At 35.2% G+C, this 21,264-nt stretch overlaps 2 protein-coding genes across 21 annotated transcripts; one reads left to right on the forward strand and one right to left on the reverse strand.

Moving 5' to 3' along the window:
• Nucleotides 1-1,259: 1,259 nt before the first annotated feature.
• On the reverse strand, nt 1,260-16,120 carry LOC103936252. 19 transcript variants are annotated; one of them, XM_048586572.1, is made up of 20 exons: nt 15,563-16,120; nt 14,253-14,314; nt 14,058-14,100; nt 13,747-13,806; nt 12,901-12,939; nt 12,764-12,808; nt 11,626-11,671; nt 9,239-9,322; nt 7,401-7,494; nt 6,882-6,975; nt 6,022-6,169; nt 5,028-5,301; nt 4,822-4,921; nt 4,605-4,729; nt 4,453-4,534; nt 4,237-4,369; nt 3,922-4,079; nt 2,720-3,169; nt 1,811-1,963; nt 1,260-1,720 (listed from the first exon to the last, which is right to left on the reverse strand). In XM_048586572.1, exons 12-20 carry the CDS (start codon nt 5,095-5,097, stop codon nt 1,672-1,674), a joined length of 1,320 nt encoding a protein of 439 aa, XP_048442529.1. In that variant the 5' UTR covers nt 5,098-5,301; nt 6,022-6,169; nt 6,882-6,975; nt 7,401-7,494; nt 9,239-9,322; nt 11,626-11,671; nt 12,764-12,808; nt 12,901-12,939; nt 13,747-13,806; nt 14,058-14,100; nt 14,253-14,314; nt 15,563-16,120; the 3' UTR covers nt 1,260-1,671. The 19 variants fall into 19 exon arrangements, with proteins under 19 accessions (XP_048442529.1, XP_048442531.1, XP_048442534.1 ...); XM_048586574.1 differs by having other exon boundaries at nt 14,248-14,314; XM_048586577.1 differs by lacking the exon at nt 14,253-14,314.
• A 298-nt stretch (nt 16,121-16,418) lies between these two features.
• Nucleotides 16,419-19,820, forward strand: LOC125478402 (MATH domain and coiled-coil domain-containing protein At3g58210-like). 2 transcript variants are annotated; one of them, XM_048586561.1, is made up of 4 exons: nt 16,419-16,619; nt 16,718-16,873; nt 17,427-17,596; nt 18,569-19,820. In XM_048586561.1, the coding sequence occupies exons 2-4, from the start codon at nt 16,752-16,754 to the stop codon at nt 19,555-19,557; spliced, it is 1,281 nt and encodes a 426-aa protein (XP_048442518.1). In that variant the 5' UTR covers nt 16,419-16,619; nt 16,718-16,751; the 3' UTR covers nt 19,558-19,820. The 2 variants fall into 2 exon arrangements, with proteins under 2 accessions (XP_048442518.1, XP_048442517.1); XM_048586560.1 differs by having other exon boundaries at nt 16,422-16,873.
• Nucleotides 19,821-21,264: the final 1,444 nt, after the last annotated feature.

The raw sequence follows: 21,264 nt of genomic DNA on the forward strand, positions 1-21,264 counted from the left end.
TTGTTTCTTTTTTTTTTTCAGTTTTTTTTCCTGAAAAGTTAGGGATTAAAGGGGAAGATTGATTGCAACGTGTCAAAAAGATGGCAACATAAGTAAAACAGGACAGGTGTCAGGGCGCTCATTTGTGCGGTACATCAATTGTTTGGGTATTTGGTATCTAGTTACACTCCAAAATGTTGACGGTTTGTATAAAATGTCGTAAAGGCTTGTGGAGTGGCATCATAATTTGTCACATCTATTGTGTGGAAACTGATCCTAATTTGTTTCCAATTATGGGGTTCATTACTTTCCTTCTATCCAGTGGGACCTGAGCAGTGTGTGGCTTATGGTTTTCCACGTCATCTTGTAATTCCCTCTTGCTCCTGAGGAAACAAGAGCCATGAAATGTAAAGAAAATCCACAAAACATAAGTCACTGCCTCATCCTCTTCCCTCTTCTGTTTTCTCACTCTCTTTGCAAGTGCCAAGACTGACTCCCACAATGCACCGCCATGAATTCATTGCAAGATATTCACCTCCACCTCTATTGATGGCAATAACTACACCAGCGCTTGACAATGAGGAGAATATGAGATTAACAGGGAAGATTATTTGCAACATGTTAAAAGTGAAATATGTATCAATTTAAAAGAGAAGACAGTGGTTAACTAAAAAAAAAAAATTATATATATATATATATATATATATATAGAGTATGCAACGTGTTAAAAAGATGGCAAATATAGGCCAGGTGTGTGGTGCTCATTTGTAGGGTACATCAACCTTTTTTTTTTTGTTTTTTTTTGTGGGCAAATATCTAGTTCCACCCCCAAATATCGACAGTTTGTATTTAACATCGTTAAGGCTTGTGCAGTGGCCCCATAATTAGTCTCATCCTATCGTGTAAGTTTGACATTACCCCCTTACACTTTAAAATGGAGAAATGTTAAGAAGATCAAATTTTTTAAACCAAATTGCAAACTAAATAATATATCACCTATAAAAAATAAGTATATTAATTAACATTTAATTAATAATTTAATTATTTACAACTATATTATTTAGTTTGTAAACAAGAAAATGTGCCCGCGCGATGCCGCGGGACTTGAATACATGATGTTGAGCTGTATGATGAAGATATGTTTTATCTGAATAAATTTAACACAATGAAGAATGAAGAGAGGGATAGATGTGTGAATGGGGTTGATAAGATATGTAGTTTTGTTTTTATATACATTCAACTTAACTGATGTGAAAAGACATTGATCAATTAACAGAACGAAACTAAACGTTTTGGTTCCTTAATAAACAGAAGTAACATGTAGTTTACACAAATGTCGGCCCTGTAGTAAAGGTGGCAAAATAGATGTCATTTAAGTTAGGCACATGTTTGAGCAGTTGACAAAACATATAAAAACTGTTTTGTTCTTATTCTAGCATCATAGTTTTGAAGCACAAACGCGCAAAGTAAAAACTATGGAAGACGTTTGTTTCCTTAAGAAACAGGAGTAACATGTTGTCCACACATATTTTGCCATTACATTTAAGATGGCAAAATATGTCTTGTAGGTTGGTTATCTGTTTCAGTAGTTACCAAAAAACAAAAAGAGTGTTTCGTTGTTGTTGAAGCAGCCAAGTCCTTAAGCTAAAATGTTGAAAGGCAAAAAGATGTAGAAAGCCTTGCTGCAGTCGATCACGGAGATTGTGGTGTTAACTTTTTCTGAGAGTGGACATCTTCCGCACTATAACAAAGAATATAAATCATAGTTTAACAAATGCTACCATGATGTTTATTATGTAGGTGTATGCTGGAAAAACAAATTGTAATTTACCTATCTTTGGTTTTTTTGGTTTGAGATTTTGTTCTGAGTGTGGCTATCGGCACTTTGTCTACTGGTTCAATTTTGGGGACAACCAGATTGTGGAATTCTTTAGCAATTCTAGCAGAATTGGTTGTGTCTGTTTGGTCGCCACGAGGTTTTTTGCTGTCAATGAAGGTACAAATTTATAAGGTTAGAGAACATCTAGGGAAGGGAGAATGGGATCAGTGAGAGAAGACAACTTTGGAAACCCAGCTTCGTGTAAATTTCATTTCTCCCTTGCGGCAAGAAGTAAAGAAACATGGAAATCAGTTTGATTTCTGCTGTGTTCGAATTATTGATACAGTGAATGCAGCACGGCCTTCCAGTGTTAAAATTAGTGATACAGGTACAAAAACAACAAAAAATCATGTGCAATCGAATCAAGTGTTGAAAAAGCAAAGAAGAAGTAGATGTTCATTATGAAACCTATAGTAAGAAAAAACAGAGCTCAAATATGTTGCCTTGGTTTGCAATAGTATAGCTGGTAAGAATGCAAGTGGAAGAATTGTTCTGAAGAGAAATATATAATCAAAAGCAACTAAAAGTAAGCTATTGGAAGAAATTTAGAAACTCACAAACACCAGCACTAAGTCAGACGCAAGCTCAACACAATTTAAATAGTAAAAATTCAAATATATATATATATATGCTCTTGAATTGAGAACTTCATCAAAAGAAGACTGAAATATCGTTGAACATTGTTTTGGCTAATCAAAGTTAAAACATAACAAACCAATAAAAAAAAAAGAGTGAAATGGAATCCCATGGTCAATGGGGTATCAAATTGTAAACACTCTAAGTCTAAAATTGTAGTATACCTAAGAGAAGCATGGTTTGGAAGATTTACACATGAGATTTTAAAGCAAGAGAAAACTTTACCTGTTAGATTTGTCCGGTTCATTAGGAAACAATGCTCTTTTTGAAGTCTTTGTGGGTGCAACTAACTGGGGTTGTTGATTTGGTCGGTGAGAAGGCATCACTAGGCTGGGGGTCGCTTGAGTCATAATATGTATTCCTACGGAGGGAGTAGGTGTTTTTGGTGTGACCAAGGCAATTGTTGGGCTCGAAAGCGGTTGATCTTGGAGTAGTCCATGAACTATGAAGTCTGTCTTTCCAAAGTCAGTGTTTTGATTTCCAAAAGAGAGCTGAAATTGTTTTGTTGTGCCGACCAAATTTTTTAGAGCTGGTGGAAGTATGAAAGGATCCTCATGTCCATCCTCAATCACCAGAGTGTGGCAAGAAACACGAAGTATTTTTTCGGCATGTCTTCCTATCATGAGGAAGTTGTGCTGATTTGTGCTATCTTCCACAATAAGATCTATTTTGAACCTAGGTAAGATGAGGATATTTGGTTGTTAGGAAAACAATACTGCTAATAGCAATCTTGTGGGTAATGTACCAAATGCAATAGAACCACTGTAATGCAGGGTATGCATGTATAAAATGGATAGAAAGACAAATTATTTAGAATTAATTTACCTCACATCAACATATTGTGCAGAATGAGAAGTGTATGTTTGAAAGTTTTGAGTTAATGAATCATGGAACAACATTATAAGCTGATTTTAGCTGCTGGCTCTATAATGTAGAAGCACAAATGGAAATGATGGTTCCCAAAGTTTGTAAGGCATAGTTTAACAATTAATATGATGTTCAAAAGTTGTGCACTGGAGGTTTAATTCCAAACTAATGAACATGTGTAAATATGAATAAGCACGACTAAAACACATAAAATAAGGATGAGTGCAACCCAATGACATAGAAAATAGATTGTTGTAGGCTACAATTCTTAATTGGAACAAATTTAAAAGGATATTTGACAATGGTCCTATTTAGAATCACAGCTGTTAAGCAGAAAGTGATAACCAAAGAAGAATTTTCGAAATGATTGTTGAATGAATTTTTTATAGCAAGGCCTAGGATGCACACCAAAAGGGCATCCTTTGTATGGATGAAGGATCATTTATGTATTATGTAATCCTTGGGGAGACGACTTATTTGTCATAATCGCAAGATAATAAAAAAGGATTCAGCAATGTATTATAAGCATCATATGTAAAATAGGTGTAAAAGTATATTACCATGGTTCGGGTAATCTGTTTATGAACCCATGTTCATTGCACTCAAACGATTCAGAGTTTTTCTTGACAACTTTATGGCAAGACAGGCATGATTTGTACCACCAGCCCTTAGTCAAATCGAATTCAACAATAGTTGCTTGGCATACGAAACTTGCATTCTGTTATGGAAACATGAGGTTTTGAAATTAACTTTGCAAACATGGAGTATAAACAGATAGAGAAGCAAAGCAAGAGATGGTCAAGTTAGATGCAGCACGAAAATCTATTAGTAAAAAGAGGTGGTTTCGGTGAATAGTTTGGTGATGACAAACTAACCTTGTGCAAGGCAGGATCAAGTAAAAGCAATTCGTCAATTGTTTTTGACTTAGTAGTAGCACTGACTGCACGGCCCGTATACATCTCAGCTGAGGTGGGCAGGATTTGAAGAGGTGATATGCTATGCTTAAACCTATTTTGTGCATGTTTAGGGTGAGAAAGATTAATCGAAGAAATATAAACGAAAAAGTTATTAAAGAAGGGTTGTCGATTTACTTGTGTTTGTATTCAGAGAGTTGTGGAATCTCTGGATTGAAAACACAAACGGTTGATCCTGTGCTTCCGAGAACAGGTTTTCCTATAAATAGGAGATAACAATTAACAAACTGAAACTTTAAGTAGTTAGATAAAGCATGGCAGGGTATAACCTTGGTATTGTTTTACTTTCAGGCTTGTGAAAGCACAAAATACGGGTGGCAAAAGTGCTTGTATTCCACTGGTCTCAAAACCTGTTGCAGTCTCTCCCCATAAGGTTATTCTCACTGTTTCGTCTCTGTAAGTAATACAAAAGATGATGGTTTGGTATATGTCATAAATAGGGTGGCATATAAATAATATTTAGAGTTTAACGTAAATAGAAATTACCTAATGTTTTGCAAGTTTAGATTTCTCTTCTTTGCAACTCTTGTGTTCTGGATAGTGATTTCTTCAGTTGGCTGCACAGCCGTTAGGCAACCAAACACATCTACATATAATATTTAATGGGAGGAATGAGTGGACACTGAAGGCAACAAAAACATATAAATGATCAACTTAGATGTTTGAGCGGCACTTGAAACTAAATTTGTTACCTGTAAGCTCAACATCGTTGTCGATTCTCTGATGAAGTTGATTAAGCTCAATTAAATTGAACCAGTGCATTGGGAGTTCTTGACTTGTTTTGTGAATAGGAACGATTGTGGTTTTCCTATTCAATTCAATGATAGCTGCATGAGGGACAACCTTGCTCGATCTCTTGTTGTGAATGACACGAAATTTGTTGATTTCATATGCATTGCCGACACTTAGATGGTCCAAAAAAAATTGGATGTCTCGACCGTTGATGGTTCCGCGAACCGCATCTCTCTTTTAGAAGTGGAATTTTAAGATTAGACATAATACTAAATGAGTGGGATAACATTTAATGCATATAGTTTAAGAATCACGTAAACATGTACAGTCTACTTGTGGCTACTTAGATAGCATTTAAGATCATATGCAAGATAACAGTGGAGATTATTCAAAGAATCAAATCGTTAGTAGTTGAAGCAACCTTGCAAAATGACATTTAGTTTGATTTGTATAGGTTTAAAAACAATGAAGAAAAATTAAGGAAAAGAAGACTTGATAGTTCATACTTAGTTTTGTTTCTAGAGGCATAAAAGCTTCCTCAAACAGAACAAAATATAATATTTGTAGTGAAATCCAAAGATAGGAAAAGTGTGCATGGTGCACTGTGAAATTTTTTTTTTTTTTTTTTTTTTTGTTTTGAACAAAATTTATTGAAAGACATGCCATCATATGGAGAAAATAAGTTTTTCATTTGTTGTTTATTTGCATGAACTTGTTAACCCAGTATAAATTTAATGTTAAGCCCAAGATCATATCTAGTGAAACAATTAATTAGACAAATGGTAATTATGTAAGCGATGCATAATTGGGTAGCAAAGTGTATAAATCAGTTTCTTTGTGGAATTTAGTCTATGTTTGATTACAAAGTTTGTTGTACTGAGAACATGGCATGCACATTTGGATACGTAAAAATGCTAGCATTGAACGATAAGTAAGAAGGTGTAAAAATCTTACATCCTTATCAACGAAGACGCAATCAAGACTTATAGGTTGAGGATTATCTCCAATGCTTTTCGTGACCCATATTCTGCATACCCTGATGTGGAGTTTGTTTGCTGGCTGGTATGGCGTCAGAAAACAAATTGCTTGCTCCTCCGTTAATCTAGATATATAAACAATTTAGGACCAAATTAAATTCAAAATTGAATAACGTGATTTAACAACTAAGTAGTGAAGTCATGTTTACAAAAATAAACAAATGCACAAAATAATAATACAAAGTTATACCTTCTTGTAAATGTTTTAAAACCAACCAACCAAATAAACCTAACGAAAAGACCAACCAACCAAAGTAACTAACCTTCGAAGAACGGTTTGGTAAAGTGAGAACGTAACAAAGAAAGGAAGCAACCAAAAGAAAACATATAAAATGCTTAACAACATTTGATAAACAATTAAAAACATTGGGTTAGATAAGAATCATAGAGACACCAAGAGACTTTCACACAATAACAGAATTGCATAGACAAAATTTAAACCAAAAAAAAGAAAGAACTATCGGACCTTTGGAGAAACAAAGGTTACAAAGAACATTTGATAAACAATTAAAAACACTGGGTTAGATAAGAATCACAGAGACTCAGAGACTTTCACACAATAACAGAATTGCATAGACAAAATTTAAACGAAAAAAAACGAACTATCGGACCTTTGGAGTATCAGAGGTTACAAAGATAACGAAGAATGAGAAACAAAGCTTAGAACAAACGTTTAATATGAGGTGAAAAAACCTAACAGTTATGTTAAAAATTATAAAATCGCACTATCTGAAATGGAAAGCATGGGGAAACAATGTATTGAAGTTCAGAGCATACCAAAGGGTTGATTGAAACGTAATGGTTCGGAACCCCTTGATTAAAGGCAGTAGCAAGAGCAGATTATGATTGAACAATGTGAGCACAATCTAAACTGCGAAAAAGCAGTGAGACTGAGATTAATAATTTGAAGTGCAAACAAACAGTTACAATAAAAGTAACTTAAATTGTGATTGTATAACTACTAAGAATTTTCTCTATGATCTTTCATATTTCCCCTTAGTTGTTTGTAGTAATGCTTTATCTTATCTAACAACTGTTCCATCTTTATACAGTGAAAGCCCAAAAAGCCGTTACAGTGGAGGAAAGCAAGAGCAAAAAAATTCAAATCTTCTTGCACTAACCAAACGTGTAGATACCACCAAAAGATCACAGAGATAACGAAGAATGAAAACAAAGCAGGTAGCAAACGAATGACATAAGCTGATAAAACCAAACAATCGACTGAAACATGATAAATCTGCATTAACTCAACCAGAAAGCACGGGGAAACAATGTATCTTAGTTTAGGTGACATACCAAAGCCTTGATTCAGATGCAATAGGTGCGGATCCCTAGATGAAAGGCAGCAAGAAGAGTAGATCACAACGTTGCAATAACACGTTGATCTAAACTACAACAAATCAATGAGATTGAGAGTTAGAATTCGAAGCGCAAACAAATGGATACAGGAAAAGTAACTCAATTTGCGACAGTGCAATGGACTCTAACTGGGACAGTTTAATGGACTTAATGTACGACAAATTCACATTTAACAAAAGAAAAGTTGCTAACAATGGGAATGCATCTTCTGTCACCATATTAATTTAAAGGCCTAAAGTAAGGATGAGGTATCGTAATCGGTTTTGAATTAGTACAGGGGTTAGAGTGTGAGAACGTTGGTTTTAGAAGGAATAGGCTAAATAGAGCAAATAATGGTTCACGACCTAGCATGCATACCACATTACACTTCATGTACGGCCTAAAATAATAGAAAATATCAAAAATTGTCGAAAACAAACACTAATTTTTTAGAGCCTGAACTGATACAAATTAGAAACACCTCAATTGGCTTGCCTTCATTATTCACTTTATATCTTAAGAATAATGACTAAATAGTTTTAAATATTAAACATTCCACAATCAAAAAGATTAAACACTTGAATCAGTACTAATAGTCATTTCAACCAAATTCATGATTGCAAGATCCTTAATATAGTATGTCTTGACAACAGATTCAATGATCATATTATATGCATGGACGTAAAAAAAAAGATGCATATATAGTTATATACACATCTATGCATGCATACCTATATAGGCATGTACATACACACACAGATGCATACATACACATGTACATACACATGTATATATGCATACATATACATATAGCTATGCAGATGCCTATACATATATTTAGACATATACTTAGGTATATATTGATAAATATACTATTTTGTCTAAACCGAAGTTGAGCAGACATAATACAAATAAGGAAATTATGGATTTTAGAACAACAAATAAATTTTGGCCAGCATCTGTCCAGAATAAATTAAAATACAGAACATGCATGAGGAATTATGTTTTACATTATCTCACTTGATATGATATTCAAAGGAAAAATAATTTTGATAGGAGTGCAAAAATTTTTAGAAAAGATAAAAAAAGATTGGATCTTAAATAACATTGATTAGTCTAAATTAATACCTTCCACTATATGAGAAAAATTAGATTGTTTCTCCATTTCTTAAAGACAGAAACTTCACTCTAACATTGTACGAAACAGTGCACTCAACAGCCTAATCTCCCCAACACCCAACTAAACAGCTTATAAACATCCATTACAATTTTAAAGAAAACAAAGGGTAAATCTCAGAAGGGTTTAACTGACGACCAGTCATTTATGCTTGATAATGTTCTGAATTATCAGCTGGATAAAGTAGTTAAAATGTGTTTTGGAATCAATCGTCTGACATCATGTTTATCGACGTTGTTGGGATCAAAATTTTGGATGTTATGGTCAAAATTTTGTGCCCACCTAAGGATATTTGAGGCAAAAAAGTTAACTCTACTCATTTTAGCTTCTAAGTTATTTTATTTTTCGGTCTTCAAATTTAGACTAAATATTTAACATTCCATAGTGTAGTCTCAACTTCAACTTCACCGTGAGAGCTTGTATACTGGATTTACTTCTTTAGCCTTTTGTATGCAATTTATATTACACGACTCAAAATACAACTGAAATAGAACACAAATGGCCCATAGAAAAAAAAATGCGAAATATTTACTAATCCCTATTCACATTTTTAGTGAAAGAACTCAAATTTCAGAGATACAAAACAGAGAAGTTTGTATAAATCATTTATAAAGGTTACCTCCTTTTGGTTGAAAAACTGAAGGGTGATGCCAATTCTTCTTCTGCTTGCACCTCCTTATGGAACTTTAGCTTGTACGTGAACCTGAAATTAGCACCCAGTAAGTACCCTTGGCAAGCTCATGTGGGTATTACAACATGTATGGGAAGATTATTGCAACTCTAATAAAAGAAGAAGCATTCATTTGAGGATGTCGATGTGTCATGCAGTGTAGGCAGCCATTTCAAGATGTAATTAAAGATAGAAAGTGTTGAGGACTCGTTCAAGTAGCTAATTTTGTAACCACAATTGTTCAAAGGAAAAAATAAGCAGAAGGTCTGTTTCCATATGAAACTAAAGAAACAGACACATAAGAAAACTCGAACCAGCACACAACTGAGCTAAATTCAACTACATGGTTCAGTTTCATCAACCGAATTTCATAAAACCATCTACCAAACCAACATCCGTTTTCACTTCATTCAATGGTTAAAGAAAATTTTGGCCAACTCATGTTGAAAAGGAAAAGAATGAATGGCTGATTAGAAAAATGGATAATTCATAACTAATTAAATCTAAATGCATCTAATTCAGCATCAATTCAACAATAACTTCTTCTGGTTTCAAGAACTCATCTCTTACATAAGAGGAACGCATCTGTAATTACCCAAATGAGGAAAAATTAATACAACCAAATCAATGTTTATTTTCTTCCTGTTCCATCGTTTTCTCGGCAACCAAACAGTTTGTGGAAGGAAAAGGATTGAACCCAATAAGCAAAATCAAAACTTTTTTCTGCCAATTCATTCTCTTCACCCAGAAGAAGAAGATTAAACTGATAGGAGATAAACAGACAGCATTTTGTGGATTCTTTAAACAATACCAATTACAATGTTATCTACTCACACCACACCACACTGAAGAGGTTCAATTGATTCCAAAGAGAAATTAGAAACCAACAAACTGGGAAAATGGAGGAAACAAACATCTGCTAAAATTTGAATTTATCATGTCCCCAAAAGCCAAGTCCTCCCACTCAACAGGCAATCTCCATCGTCAAAACTGTTTTCTAAATTCGTGAAAACATGAAAATACAAAGTTCCTAAAAACCTACTTAGCAGTTAACAAAACACACAAAAAGCGCTGTTTGAGCAGGTAAGTCGTCAAGCACAGATTATTTCACTACCTTTTAACAATACACCAGTAAGCTTATCACACTAAAAACTGATATTAGCAAATACAATGATGAATGATGTGAAACTGAAGATGTAATGAAAGCTTATATTAAGTAAGAATGAAATGCCGTATTTCTATAACTTGAAAACAAAATTTAAGTGAATGGCACTGTAACTAAGGTTATTGAACATGATTAACTATCCGCAACCCTCAACCTTGTAACCTGAATCAAATTGGTTTCACACATACCAATAGAAAATCAAATTGATTATGACATACTTCCAAAAGTATATAAACAATATAATATAGGTTAGAATCGTTGGATATTAATCTACAGTGAAGGAAGCTGTTAAACATATATGCTTAGGTAACTGATTTTCAGGCACCCTTATTTTTTCTTGCCACTGGACTGAACAAAAAAAATGAGAATGAAGGGCTAAATCACTTCCAGTTAGTCTTCTTATTAGGCTGTGACCAATCTACAGTACATGTAACATCATATTTGAAATTGAATTAACAGATTTGAATCCTATTTGGATCACCAAATCTTATTTATTGATTCAGAATCGATTAACATCATATTTGGATAGATCAAAGTTAATTTAAAACCTAGAAAATATTAAAATATAATGAATGAGTAACCTCATTCTTATTATATTTTTCGATTTTAATTAAACTACCACTACAGAAAACCATAAGTAATATAAAGATCAAAGGATATGTTATATTAAGTCATACCATATCAAGTTGGACTGAATTAGCCTTGATTTATATAGATCCATTTATAATGGGATTATCAAATTGAGATCCTAGCAATTGCATATTCTTTATTCATGGTACTATAAAAATGGGTATATACTAAGTTGGAATCACTACAGCAACAAAAAAAAAAAAAAAAAAAAAAAAAAAAAAAAAAAAAAAAACAGAGAATGCAGCATTTTCTCATATTTTCGAATCAATTCTAAACCCTAAAATCGTTACGGCTAGACCTTTTATTCACACCTCAGTTGTTGCTGTATCCCTACATCCATGAATCCAATTTCATTCAGGAAACAATACAGAGGATAAAATCGAAAAAGAAGTATGTACCCATGATTAGTTGTTTCGTTTATTCTTTACAAACTAATCACATATTTAAAATCTAAGTACAAAAGCTTTGCAAAGGTAATAAAAAAAATGGTGTATAACTAATTAGGCTTTTGAACATGTAATCAGTGTGCAGAATTGTATACCTAAAGATGGCAATGCAGTGTATTTTTCCTCCCAGAATCAGGGTTCCTGAAATTTCCAAAGAAAGTAAATCCGTTAGGAAATCCGAGAAATTGGAGGACCAAATATCATTAAATTTGAGTTAAATGAGGTAACATACAACAATTAAATGAGATAGTAAACAGATTTCAAATCTATGAAATGTAATGGTTGAAATCCAACCAAATCTAATCGTTCAACCTAATGCTTTTAATCCGAAATCTAATGGTTGAAATCCAACCAAACCTAATCCTTAAACCTATTCAAATTAAAACCATATGGCAATTGGCAAATTGGCAGATCAGAGTTGAGTGGAAAATGGTTGACTTGACTAATAAGTGAGTGATGAGTTTAAAACTCATCACATTTTCTCACATGTATTCTCCTTGATCTTGGGATGGCGCAAAAACAAAACCACCACCCCACCACCTCCACCTCCACCTCCACACCCACCTCTACACTCACACAGAGTCGCTAATACAACCCAACCCAACCCATGTGGCAGACACACATTTCAGACTCCCAATTTATTCACTCATAACTTCATAATTCAAATTAACAATGTGAAACCAAAGATGGTTACATCCTTGGCCTTCACAAATTTTGGTTAGAACTATAACGTTGTTTCAATTTTTAAAATTTGATAACAGCAAGCAACAGAGCAGATAGTATTAAGATCGAAAAAGCATTCCAGAAACCGTGGGAAAACTGTAAAAGCTAAAAAAACTGTGATGGTGGAACGGATTAAATTTGTGAGAGTGCAACAAACAAAGGGTATATCTCAGAAGGGTTTAACTAACGACCAGTCATTTAGACTTGATAATGTTCTGAATTATCAGCCGGATAAAGCTGTTAAGATGTATTTTGGAATCAATCCTCTCACAGCATGTCCATCCACGCTGATCATTTTTAACTGCCTTTTATTTAGAATTATGTGTCAGTGTAGCTTTGATGGCACAAATTTTTTTTACATTACACCAACTTAGGATGTAACAATCACACATTCTACTGCTATCGTGCTCATACATAGTCAAAGGATGGCATAATTAGATAGCTACATATAATCCCGATGTGCACAAAAAAATGTAAGAACAGTAATTAAACCAGTGTTAAATAATATACCTCAGAAGTCAAAGGGGCAAGTTTTTCGGCTAACGATCCAACTTTCTGAAAATCGCAAACAAAGCAAATCAATTAGCACTAACTCACAGAACAGCAATGAAAATAATAGCTCAGAGACAGTGGCAAAATTTTATTACCACTAATCACACATCGGTGAAACAGAGATCCTAGCAAAGCTACACCAAATTAGTAATACACTATAGCCATTAGTTCCAGGTTCTGTAAGTATTATCAGTACAATGGTGTACATTTATGTAATGAGTGTGTTTATTATGTGGCATTCATGCTTAACTGACAGATGATACAGCATTCATAGTAAATGATATGTTTTGAAATAGAACATTAGAACATTTCTAATCACGGCATATGTGATGTAGGTTCACTGCATCAATATGCCTTATAAATTGTAATTTTATGCTATTCTCTATGTGCAGGCTCAAAATATCAGAATGAGGACGCTAAGAGGAGAATGATAAGGCTGGAGCAGTGTGATTCTAAGCATTACATTAAGAAGCCCAAGGTATTTCGATTGCCATATGGACCCTTTTTTTCTCTTTTCATGCTAGCTGGGGTTGGTAGGTTTTCACCCCATAGCTGCATTTGGAAGTGATGTAATTATGGAGCAAGAGTTATGTGTATAACTTAATCACTGTCATAAGGAATATTAAGGATCCATCTAGGTTTTGCTATGATGTGCAGGTTTCGTGTTGCATGTCTCCATCTTTAGATGTTAATTATTTGTTTATACATGGTGTTAGGTGGTTTAAGACCACACACGCTTATAATCTCTTTTGATACCATGTTAGAATGATAACGTCCAGCTAAAAAACAGTAACAATCATAGGTTGACAGTTGATCGTTTGAACTTATGTGCAAGCTTTTTTACTTTACATATTTGTAGTTCGTGCTCTTAACAGTTGCCAATGTATTTGGCAGTTTTTAAACATGGACTAAATCTCCGTGTTCGAAATCTCACAATTTACCTGATTGGAGCCTAAGCTTTACAACTATGTTATCTTTTCTTTGTTTGTGTAGTCTCATGCCTAAAAAACCCAACAAATGCAGTAGGGCTGCTAATACAACAAATTTTGATAACCACAATCAAGGCAACAACAAAAAAACAAAAAGCAAAAATTCAATGCTTTAAGTAGAAAAAGTTAAGTGTGGTTGTCAAACCCATTCATAAAGATGTAGTCAAGTATGCATAATCAATCATTGTTGTATCAACAAAAAATTAGAAGGAAAAAAAATTCTAATGACTGAAATAGATGATTGTGAAAGGCTTAGCATATACCTGCTGCTAGGAAATCGAGATTCGAGCGGATGAGACTCTGTTTCTGAAAAAAGTGCACATACTTGAGCTGCAAGGATACATCATATAGCAAAAAAATAGAAGGAAAAAGAGTTTGTATTGAAACATAGTAAAGAGATTTGTATTAGAAATTATTTTGTATAAAGAAAATTTTAAATGGACAGACAGATACCTCACTAATGGTCTGTTTTGTGGCTCCTGTGTGAATGGATGGTTTGATCTGTATGGTTATGTTGGATCTACATGCATATCAAGAATCAAATAAAAAATGCATTTCAGAAATATATAAGAAACCAAGAAATGAAATAACAACCTAGCAACATATGGATATTCGAATGATGTGAAATGGAAAAGGAACCTGAAGTTGATTTGTTGAGAAGCAAGCAGTAGGAAAGTATGAAGAAACACAAAAATGAAAACAGTGCAAGCCCTTTGGTTATAAAGACAGAAATATCACCGTAACAGTGAACTAAATAGTGAGCTAAACAGCCTACAGATCCTAATTTAAAAACAATAAACTTAAAAAGGAGTCTTAATTTTGTTTACTCATAAGCTTTTTTTTGGTTTATTGGTTCATACTTTTTTAGATCCTCATTGCTTTTTTCTTGTATATGTTCATGGCTTCGAAATTTTAATTGATACCTCTGTACATATGTTCAACAGAATCAACAACCACATAATTATTTATGGTGATATTTTTCTTTCTGCACGAACAATTGCGGTTTTCTGCTTTTATCTCTGCTGTTTGACTTACTAAGCAGGTGTTGCTATTGTTTGTTTGCAGACTCCAGAGAAAGTTTGCAATAAAAATTTAAGGACTTGAGACATACAATGAGAATGTCAGTGACTTGCTGAATGCATAATCTGTTGGTAATTTAAAGCTTCTGGATGATCCAGAGGTATTGCCTTTCTAAAATTACTATATTAAATGGAGCACCACAAATAAATGTACATTATGGTTATTAGGATATTGGATTAGGTTGTAGGATAAGTTTGGACATCCAGCTAACCTATCGGTGAACTAAACAACCTACAAATGACTAAGAGGAAACCCTAATAGTTAGCTAACCAATATAAAATATCTATGAGAGCATTAATGATAGAAAAAATATCTATGACAATTTTAATAAATGCAATGGCAAAGTAAACAGTGAACAACAATTTAAAACAATAAACTGAAATAGAATTAACCCTAAGGTGACCTAAACAATCTACAAAGATCTATGATAAGTTTGATGAAGGAATACAAAATTTGTAACAATTGCTAAACAGAAAAATGATGAATCATACAAAAATTTATCAAGAAACAAATAAATTAAATCAGGGCAAGGCCCTAATTACAAAAATTGAAGCCTAATCCTAGCACCAACCGAAAAAATTATTAAAATGCATTGCAATTTGAATGAAAGAACCAAATATCAATGGCAATGTTAACAAGGCAAATGGCAAATTAGACACTAAACAATTAAGGAAATACAGTGCATTACCTTTTGAATCAAGGGAGAAAGCTGAAAACCCACACCCTGCCATTCCTCCCTCACCCATCCCGTCCTCACCGACTCTGTGCGTAACCTCTGAACCCTAAACAATGCACACACGCATTCTTTCCGTTCTGTATATCTCTCTTTGTTCATTCCTCTGTCTAAAATCGCAGAAAATCCTATAGACCCTGGCACCAAACCCGTAGCTCCCATCTCTCTCCAATCTGTCAGTCTTTTTGTTTCCATCCTCACCACTCCCTCTGTCCCCTTCCTCTTCCCTCGCCACAGCGACACCCAGCTGTCTCCGACTCAAAAATGGGAGCCACTGTCTCTCTCAAATTCGTCAGCCGTGATGTCCCCTTCCCCTCTCTTCCCGAGTCAAAGCTGAAATGCAGTCCCTGTGTCTCCCTGCTCTGTAGTCGCTCTGTCCCCCTTTCTCTCCGCTCGACACAGCGACAGCCAGCTGTCTCCGAGTGAAAAATTGGAGTCATCGTCTCTCTCCAATCTGTCAGCCATGATATCCCCTCCCCTCTCTCCCCGAGTCGAAAGCTGCGAACGGTTGAAAATCAATTCTTAAGCCTGAGTGGCAATTGTGTAAATAAAACGAAAGTGTGTTAAAAACAACCGAGCGGCAATCCTATAAATAAACTGAAATGTGGTGCAAAACACTGTTCATTTCTACAGTGCAATTTTGCCAGCTTCTTTAGACTAAAGTAATTTAATTTAAAAAGATTGATCTCTCTACGGTTACTCCTCCGAGTTATCACGTCGACAATAAATTTCACTGATACTGTAGACTGTAGACATGGCAGCTTCCGTGATTGGCGACTGCTTTGTTTCCAATCATGGGGTCCACTACTGTCCTCCTGTTCAATGAGACCTGAGCGGTGTGTGGCTTATTGTTTGCCACGGCATCTTGTAATGCTCACTTGCTCCTGGGAAAACAGGAGCCACGAATTATATCTGAAGAAACCTACATAAGTCGTTGCCTCATCCTCTTGCATCTTCCCCTCTCTCTCACTCAATCTGCAAGTGCCAAGTTTTATTCGTTCATTTGAGGAAGGAATGTGTTCGTTGTATCTTTTTTATTTCTGGGTTTTTTGGGTGTTAAATGTTAGTATATAAATATGTACTTTGGTGTTTTTCTTGTTTGTTTTATAGATTGTTAGGTGCATTTGAGTTGCAGAAGAAACAAATGGAGAAAAAACAAGTTGGGGAGCTTGTATCGGTGACGTTCACATGGAAGATTGAGAAATTCTCTAGGTTGAGATCCCAGAAACATTACTCCGATGGTTTTAATGTCGGTGACTTTGAATGGTATGTTTCACTTTCTTCTTCAAATTATTACTCGATGACATTCTTCGTTTTCTTATTTCATTTTTTGGTTTGATTTTTGTTTATATGTGTACTTTGGTTGTTTGGTTCTTGTATATATGTACTTTGGTTGTTTTGGTTCTTGTATATATGTACTTTGGTTGTTTGATATATATGTACTTTGGTTGTTTGATTCATTTGTGTATGTACTTTGGTTTTTGATTCTTGTGTATATATACTTTAGTTGTTTGATTCTTGTATGTGTACTTTGATTTTTTAATTCTTGTATATATGTACTTTGGTTATTCAATTCTTGTAACGGCACACTGAGGTTTTTTGTGATAAAACCCTACTTGTTATGCTGATATGTGGTAAGATGCAAGTAGAGGACAGGACAGTATACGTTTGATTAGTAGTCCGCCGATGACCCATCTTTATGAAATCTTGATATAAATATCAAACCTTGTTTTTGTTCTCCTTCTGGACCCATCCAGATTAAAATAGGAGTGCGAAAATCACTTTCCTTATAAGATGTATATGTTGTTTTAACCGTCAGGCAAATTGTCGTATATCCGAAGGGCAGCAGCGGAATCCCTGGAACACAAGACCTGTCGATATATTTGAAAGTTGCAGATGCTTCAGCATTGCCATCTGGGTGGAGTAAATATGCCCAATTCACCTTGACTGTCGTCAACCAAGTCAAATATGATAAGTCCATAACAGTTGGTAAGTCACATCCCCTCACTGCCCTCCCTTCATCTTGTTTATTTCACAATTATGTTGGTGCATTTCTGTTGGTTTCGCTTTCATTCAGGCTCTCACTTGCTCGAATATTATTATTTTACTTTGGATTGCAATTCAATCTTAAATTGCTTTGTCTGCACTAGTTATGTTTTTCGCAAGACTCCTTCGTACCAAGTGTTGTCTATCGGCTTTAGGTTTTGGCATCAGTTGCAGTAGCAATTTTTGTACTTAATGTCGCTGGAAAAAAGAATGGAAATATGAAAGTGTGTTCTCTTGTTTGTTCTGGACATACAGCGTCCCACTAAGTCTCAGATATGATGATTGGTGGAAATTAGGCTCAGGTAAATTGGGCGATTCCAAAAGGTATTTTATGAATTGTTAAGTATGCAGTTCTCAATGTCATGGGAAAAGGCATGAAAGTCAAAACTCTGAGGTTGAAGGGTGATGGTCGTTTTTCGGGGATAGAAACGTTGAAACTAGGAGGATTTTGAAGGATTGTTCAGGGGTAGGTGTGCTTGTGGTAGAGTTAGTTTTATGTCAACTCTTTGGGCTTCGGTCAATGTAGAGTTCAGGGAGTTATCCATGCATGCCAATCGTCAGCATGGTTGCTGGACTGGGAAGTTGCAGCAGTTGATTGAGTGTGGCTTGAAGCTTGAATGTCTGGTCTTCTAATTTAACTTAATTGTTTTGCTGCTGTAAATTTGATAATTTTCGTATTAAGATTTTGGTTTCTTCTCCAAAAAAAAAATTAAAGAGGAAGAAGAGTGGTAACTTTTACTTTCCCATAGAAGGGAGATTTATTTAGTTCTTCAGAAAGCATGTCTACTTGTGGTGCCCAGACATGCTAGACCACCAGAGAACAGAATTACTGTGTACATGATAGTAATGTTGAGTTTCTTTTGTTATATTACTTTAATTGCCTATGAGCTATGTTTTTCTTATTTTGATTTACAGAAACTAAACATGTGTTCTGCGCAAGTAAAAGAGATTGGGGCTTCACATCATTCATGCCTCTAAGTGAGCTTTGTGATGTCGCCCAAGGGTTTATTGTGAATGATACATGTGTTCTTGAAGCTGAGGTTGCTGTCAGTCAGGTTGACTGTATGGCCGAAGTCCAGGAAACTTGGTTTTGTCCTCCTAAGCCCTCACACCATGAAGATGAAAGGCAAGGGTATTCAGATGTGGAAGCTGTACAACTTACAGCGCCTATTTCTGAACAGGTGCTTGCTTTTCAGGATGCACCAAGTTCTGAACAAAAGCAAACAAATGCTGATTTTGACCATGTTCTAATCTCTTCAGTAGCAGTCACGACACCTAGTTCTGCTCAAGTGCTGACCTTGTGGGACGGACCAAGTGATGGACAAGTTTGTACTGGGGGTGACGATAGCCCTGTTGAATCTCCGATAGGCAAGGAACATGAGCAAAAAACCTCTGCCCCAGTTGGCGAGCTCATGGATTTCAGGGGTTTAGGGAAAATAGACAAAGCTTTTGTTCCATTCCTGGAGGAAGTCTGTTTGTTGCATCCTTCATTGATCGAGTGCCAAAGGAAGAGGAGTCCTATGTTTACTGAATGGGCATTCACAGCTTTGGGCCGACTCCTGCATTTTCTAAAGACTAACAAGGGTACAGATATGAACGAGGATGCTTGTGAGCACCTTCGACTTTTATGGGAGGAGCTTGAGTCCTTCAGATTTGACTTGGCTTGGTTGGAGCCTCATGTTCAGTCTGCATTGGGTATGAAGAAGTTTGTGGAAAGGGAACTAGAGGTAAAAGAGCTGAGAAATAATATGGATGCTTTGAAGATTGAAGTCAAGAGGTTGAAGGCTAGGCTAAATTTGGCGGAGTTAGATTTTGAGGATGCGAAAAGAGACATGGGAGAGGCCGAACAAAGCTTTGTAGAAATAAATATGGATGGCGAGCTCGGTTATGGTGGGATGCATTAGTAGCCGTACTGCTTCTCCCTTCGATGTGAACACCATATGCAATGTATATATGTATAACAGGCAAAAACTCCCTTGTTAAGGGTGATCCTGTTTGTAAGCCACGGTGAGGGAGACCCCCTCCGTTGCAATATTTGTTATGAACCAAGCCCCCTCCGTCTGAACACTATCAAAATCCCTGTTGTTGAGAGCTCCAATACTATCGAGCAACCACTTGTCAACCGGTATGAGAATTTTCACCTTAATTTGACGTTCAGTATTTTGCTTGTGTGGGTTTAATTTTGATGATTTAGGCTCTTTAGTTTCGTCGAAAATCTGCTTGGTCTTCCTTCTGTTCTTGCTGATTGTTTCTATTCGCATTCTTTATCGTTTCGACTTAATTCTTGCGGCACAAGGGCCTTATGTATTATATTTCTGGGCTTTTATCGAGGCCAATTGGAGAAGGAAGCTAAGAGGCTGAAGATCATTGTGTCCAAATTTCGTAATTTTTCATGGAGCCAAACGTTCCAGTTTTACAAATCAATCCTGCAGAAGTAACTTTCCAGTCAGAACTGCGCAGCTGTGGGAGAAAAAATATTTGGAAGCTTTCCCGACTTTTCCTAGCGGTGTGCAATATATGCTTGGAAAGATAAGAGATCAAGCTACGTTTTCCATATTTTTACAGAATTTTCCAGAGGATAAACAGACCCTAGAACTGGCGTGCAAGACAGATGACGTGTTTCCCAAGTCAAGAAGGATTCTTTCCTAGTTTATGTCATTAATTATTTAGGGGTTTCTTTTTTCTTTAGGATAGTTTTTATCAGACTTTTGAGGGTTTCACTAGAATAAATAGAGGGCCTTAGGCTATCTAAAGAAAAGGAAATACACACAAGAACGGTCGTCCAAAGTGAAGGAGGACAGTTTAGTGTGCTCTTACCCTTCTTTTCCGGGTTTTATCTTCTTCCATGACCTCTTTTGTGATTTTTATTATGACTATATGTAACTAAAATACTTTTCTAAGGTTTATGATGAAGCCATGACGTGATTATTTCCGAAGAATCTTGTTGATTATTATTCGATTACATGCCATGTTTAGTTCTTAATCTTTGTACTTAATCTATTCTAGTTTTGAATGTTCTTGTGACTGGCCATCATTGTGAACTTGTTTATAGATAACTAGATAAATCTAAGAGGATGACCAATATCAATTAGGTTTATTGGAACTAAGATTAAGGAAAGTAGACAAACTAGTGAGGATGACCAATATCAAACTAGTCCTACTTGGTTGACATTATTCTTCAGTGCTTAATGGATTTTTATGTGTTTAACTGTATGCCTAACCAATAGGATATAGCTGTCACATATAGATACACGAGTTGATGCCTGACCAAGGATTAATTCATATCTTAGAAAGAACAACCTTAAATATTGGCATGGTAATTGGATAGCAATCGGCTTGAAGAAAAGGGGATACGATTGTTATTGGTGGATTCATGACCTTAGGCTTTCATCACATTAATTTCTTTCAAACTTTCATTCGTTGCGTGTTTTCGTTACTCATATTCCTAGTTTAATTTTAACTTGAAGTTTTAATTATTTTTCATAACCAATTAGTCAATCATTCGTTTCCTAGTTAAGTTAAGTTAAGTTTCACGTAATCAACTGGTTGAATTAGTATTAAAAGCAATCTCTATGGGATTGACCTCATATTTGTGTTTATTTCTGCAACTG

This window comes from the organism of the source record quoted next, unplaced genomic scaffold, assembly GCF_019419815.1.
Source record: "Pyrus x bretschneideri cultivar Hongxiangsu unplaced genomic scaffold, Pyrus_bretschneideri_v1 Contig24, whole genome shotgun sequence".
NCBI classification, from domain to species: Eukaryota; Viridiplantae; Streptophyta; class Magnoliopsida; order Rosales; family Rosaceae; genus Pyrus; species Pyrus x bretschneideri.

What these genes read in the sequence shown, in the direction of transcription:
- LOC125478402 (XM_048586560.1), top strand. Translation starts at nt 16,668, where the DNA reads ATGTTAGTATATAAATATGTACTTTGGTGTTTTTCTTGTTTGTTTTAT. An exon ending in AATGTCGGTGACTTTGAATG is followed by an intron (nt 16,874 to 17,426) that starts GTATGTTTCACT and finishes TTTAACCGTCAG; the next exon opens with GCAAATTGTCGTATATCCGA. An exon ending in TGATAAGTCCATAACAGTTG is followed by an intron (nt 17,597 to 18,568) that starts GTAAGTCACATC and finishes TTTGATTTACAG; the next exon opens with AAACTAAACATGTGTTCTGC.
- LOC103936252 (XM_048586579.1), bottom strand. Translation starts at nt 5,097, where the DNA reads ATGCACTGGTTCAATTTAATTGAGCTTAATCAACTTCATCAGAGAATC. An exon ending in CTAAACTTGCAAAACATTAG is followed by an intron (nt 4,730 to 4,821) that starts GTAATTTCTATT and finishes TATTACTTACAG; the next exon opens with AGACGAAACAGTGAGAATAA. An exon ending in AACAGATTACCCGAACCATG is followed by an intron (nt 3,170 to 3,921) that starts GTAATATACTTT and finishes CATCTTACCTAG; the next exon opens with GTTCAAAATAGATCTTATTG.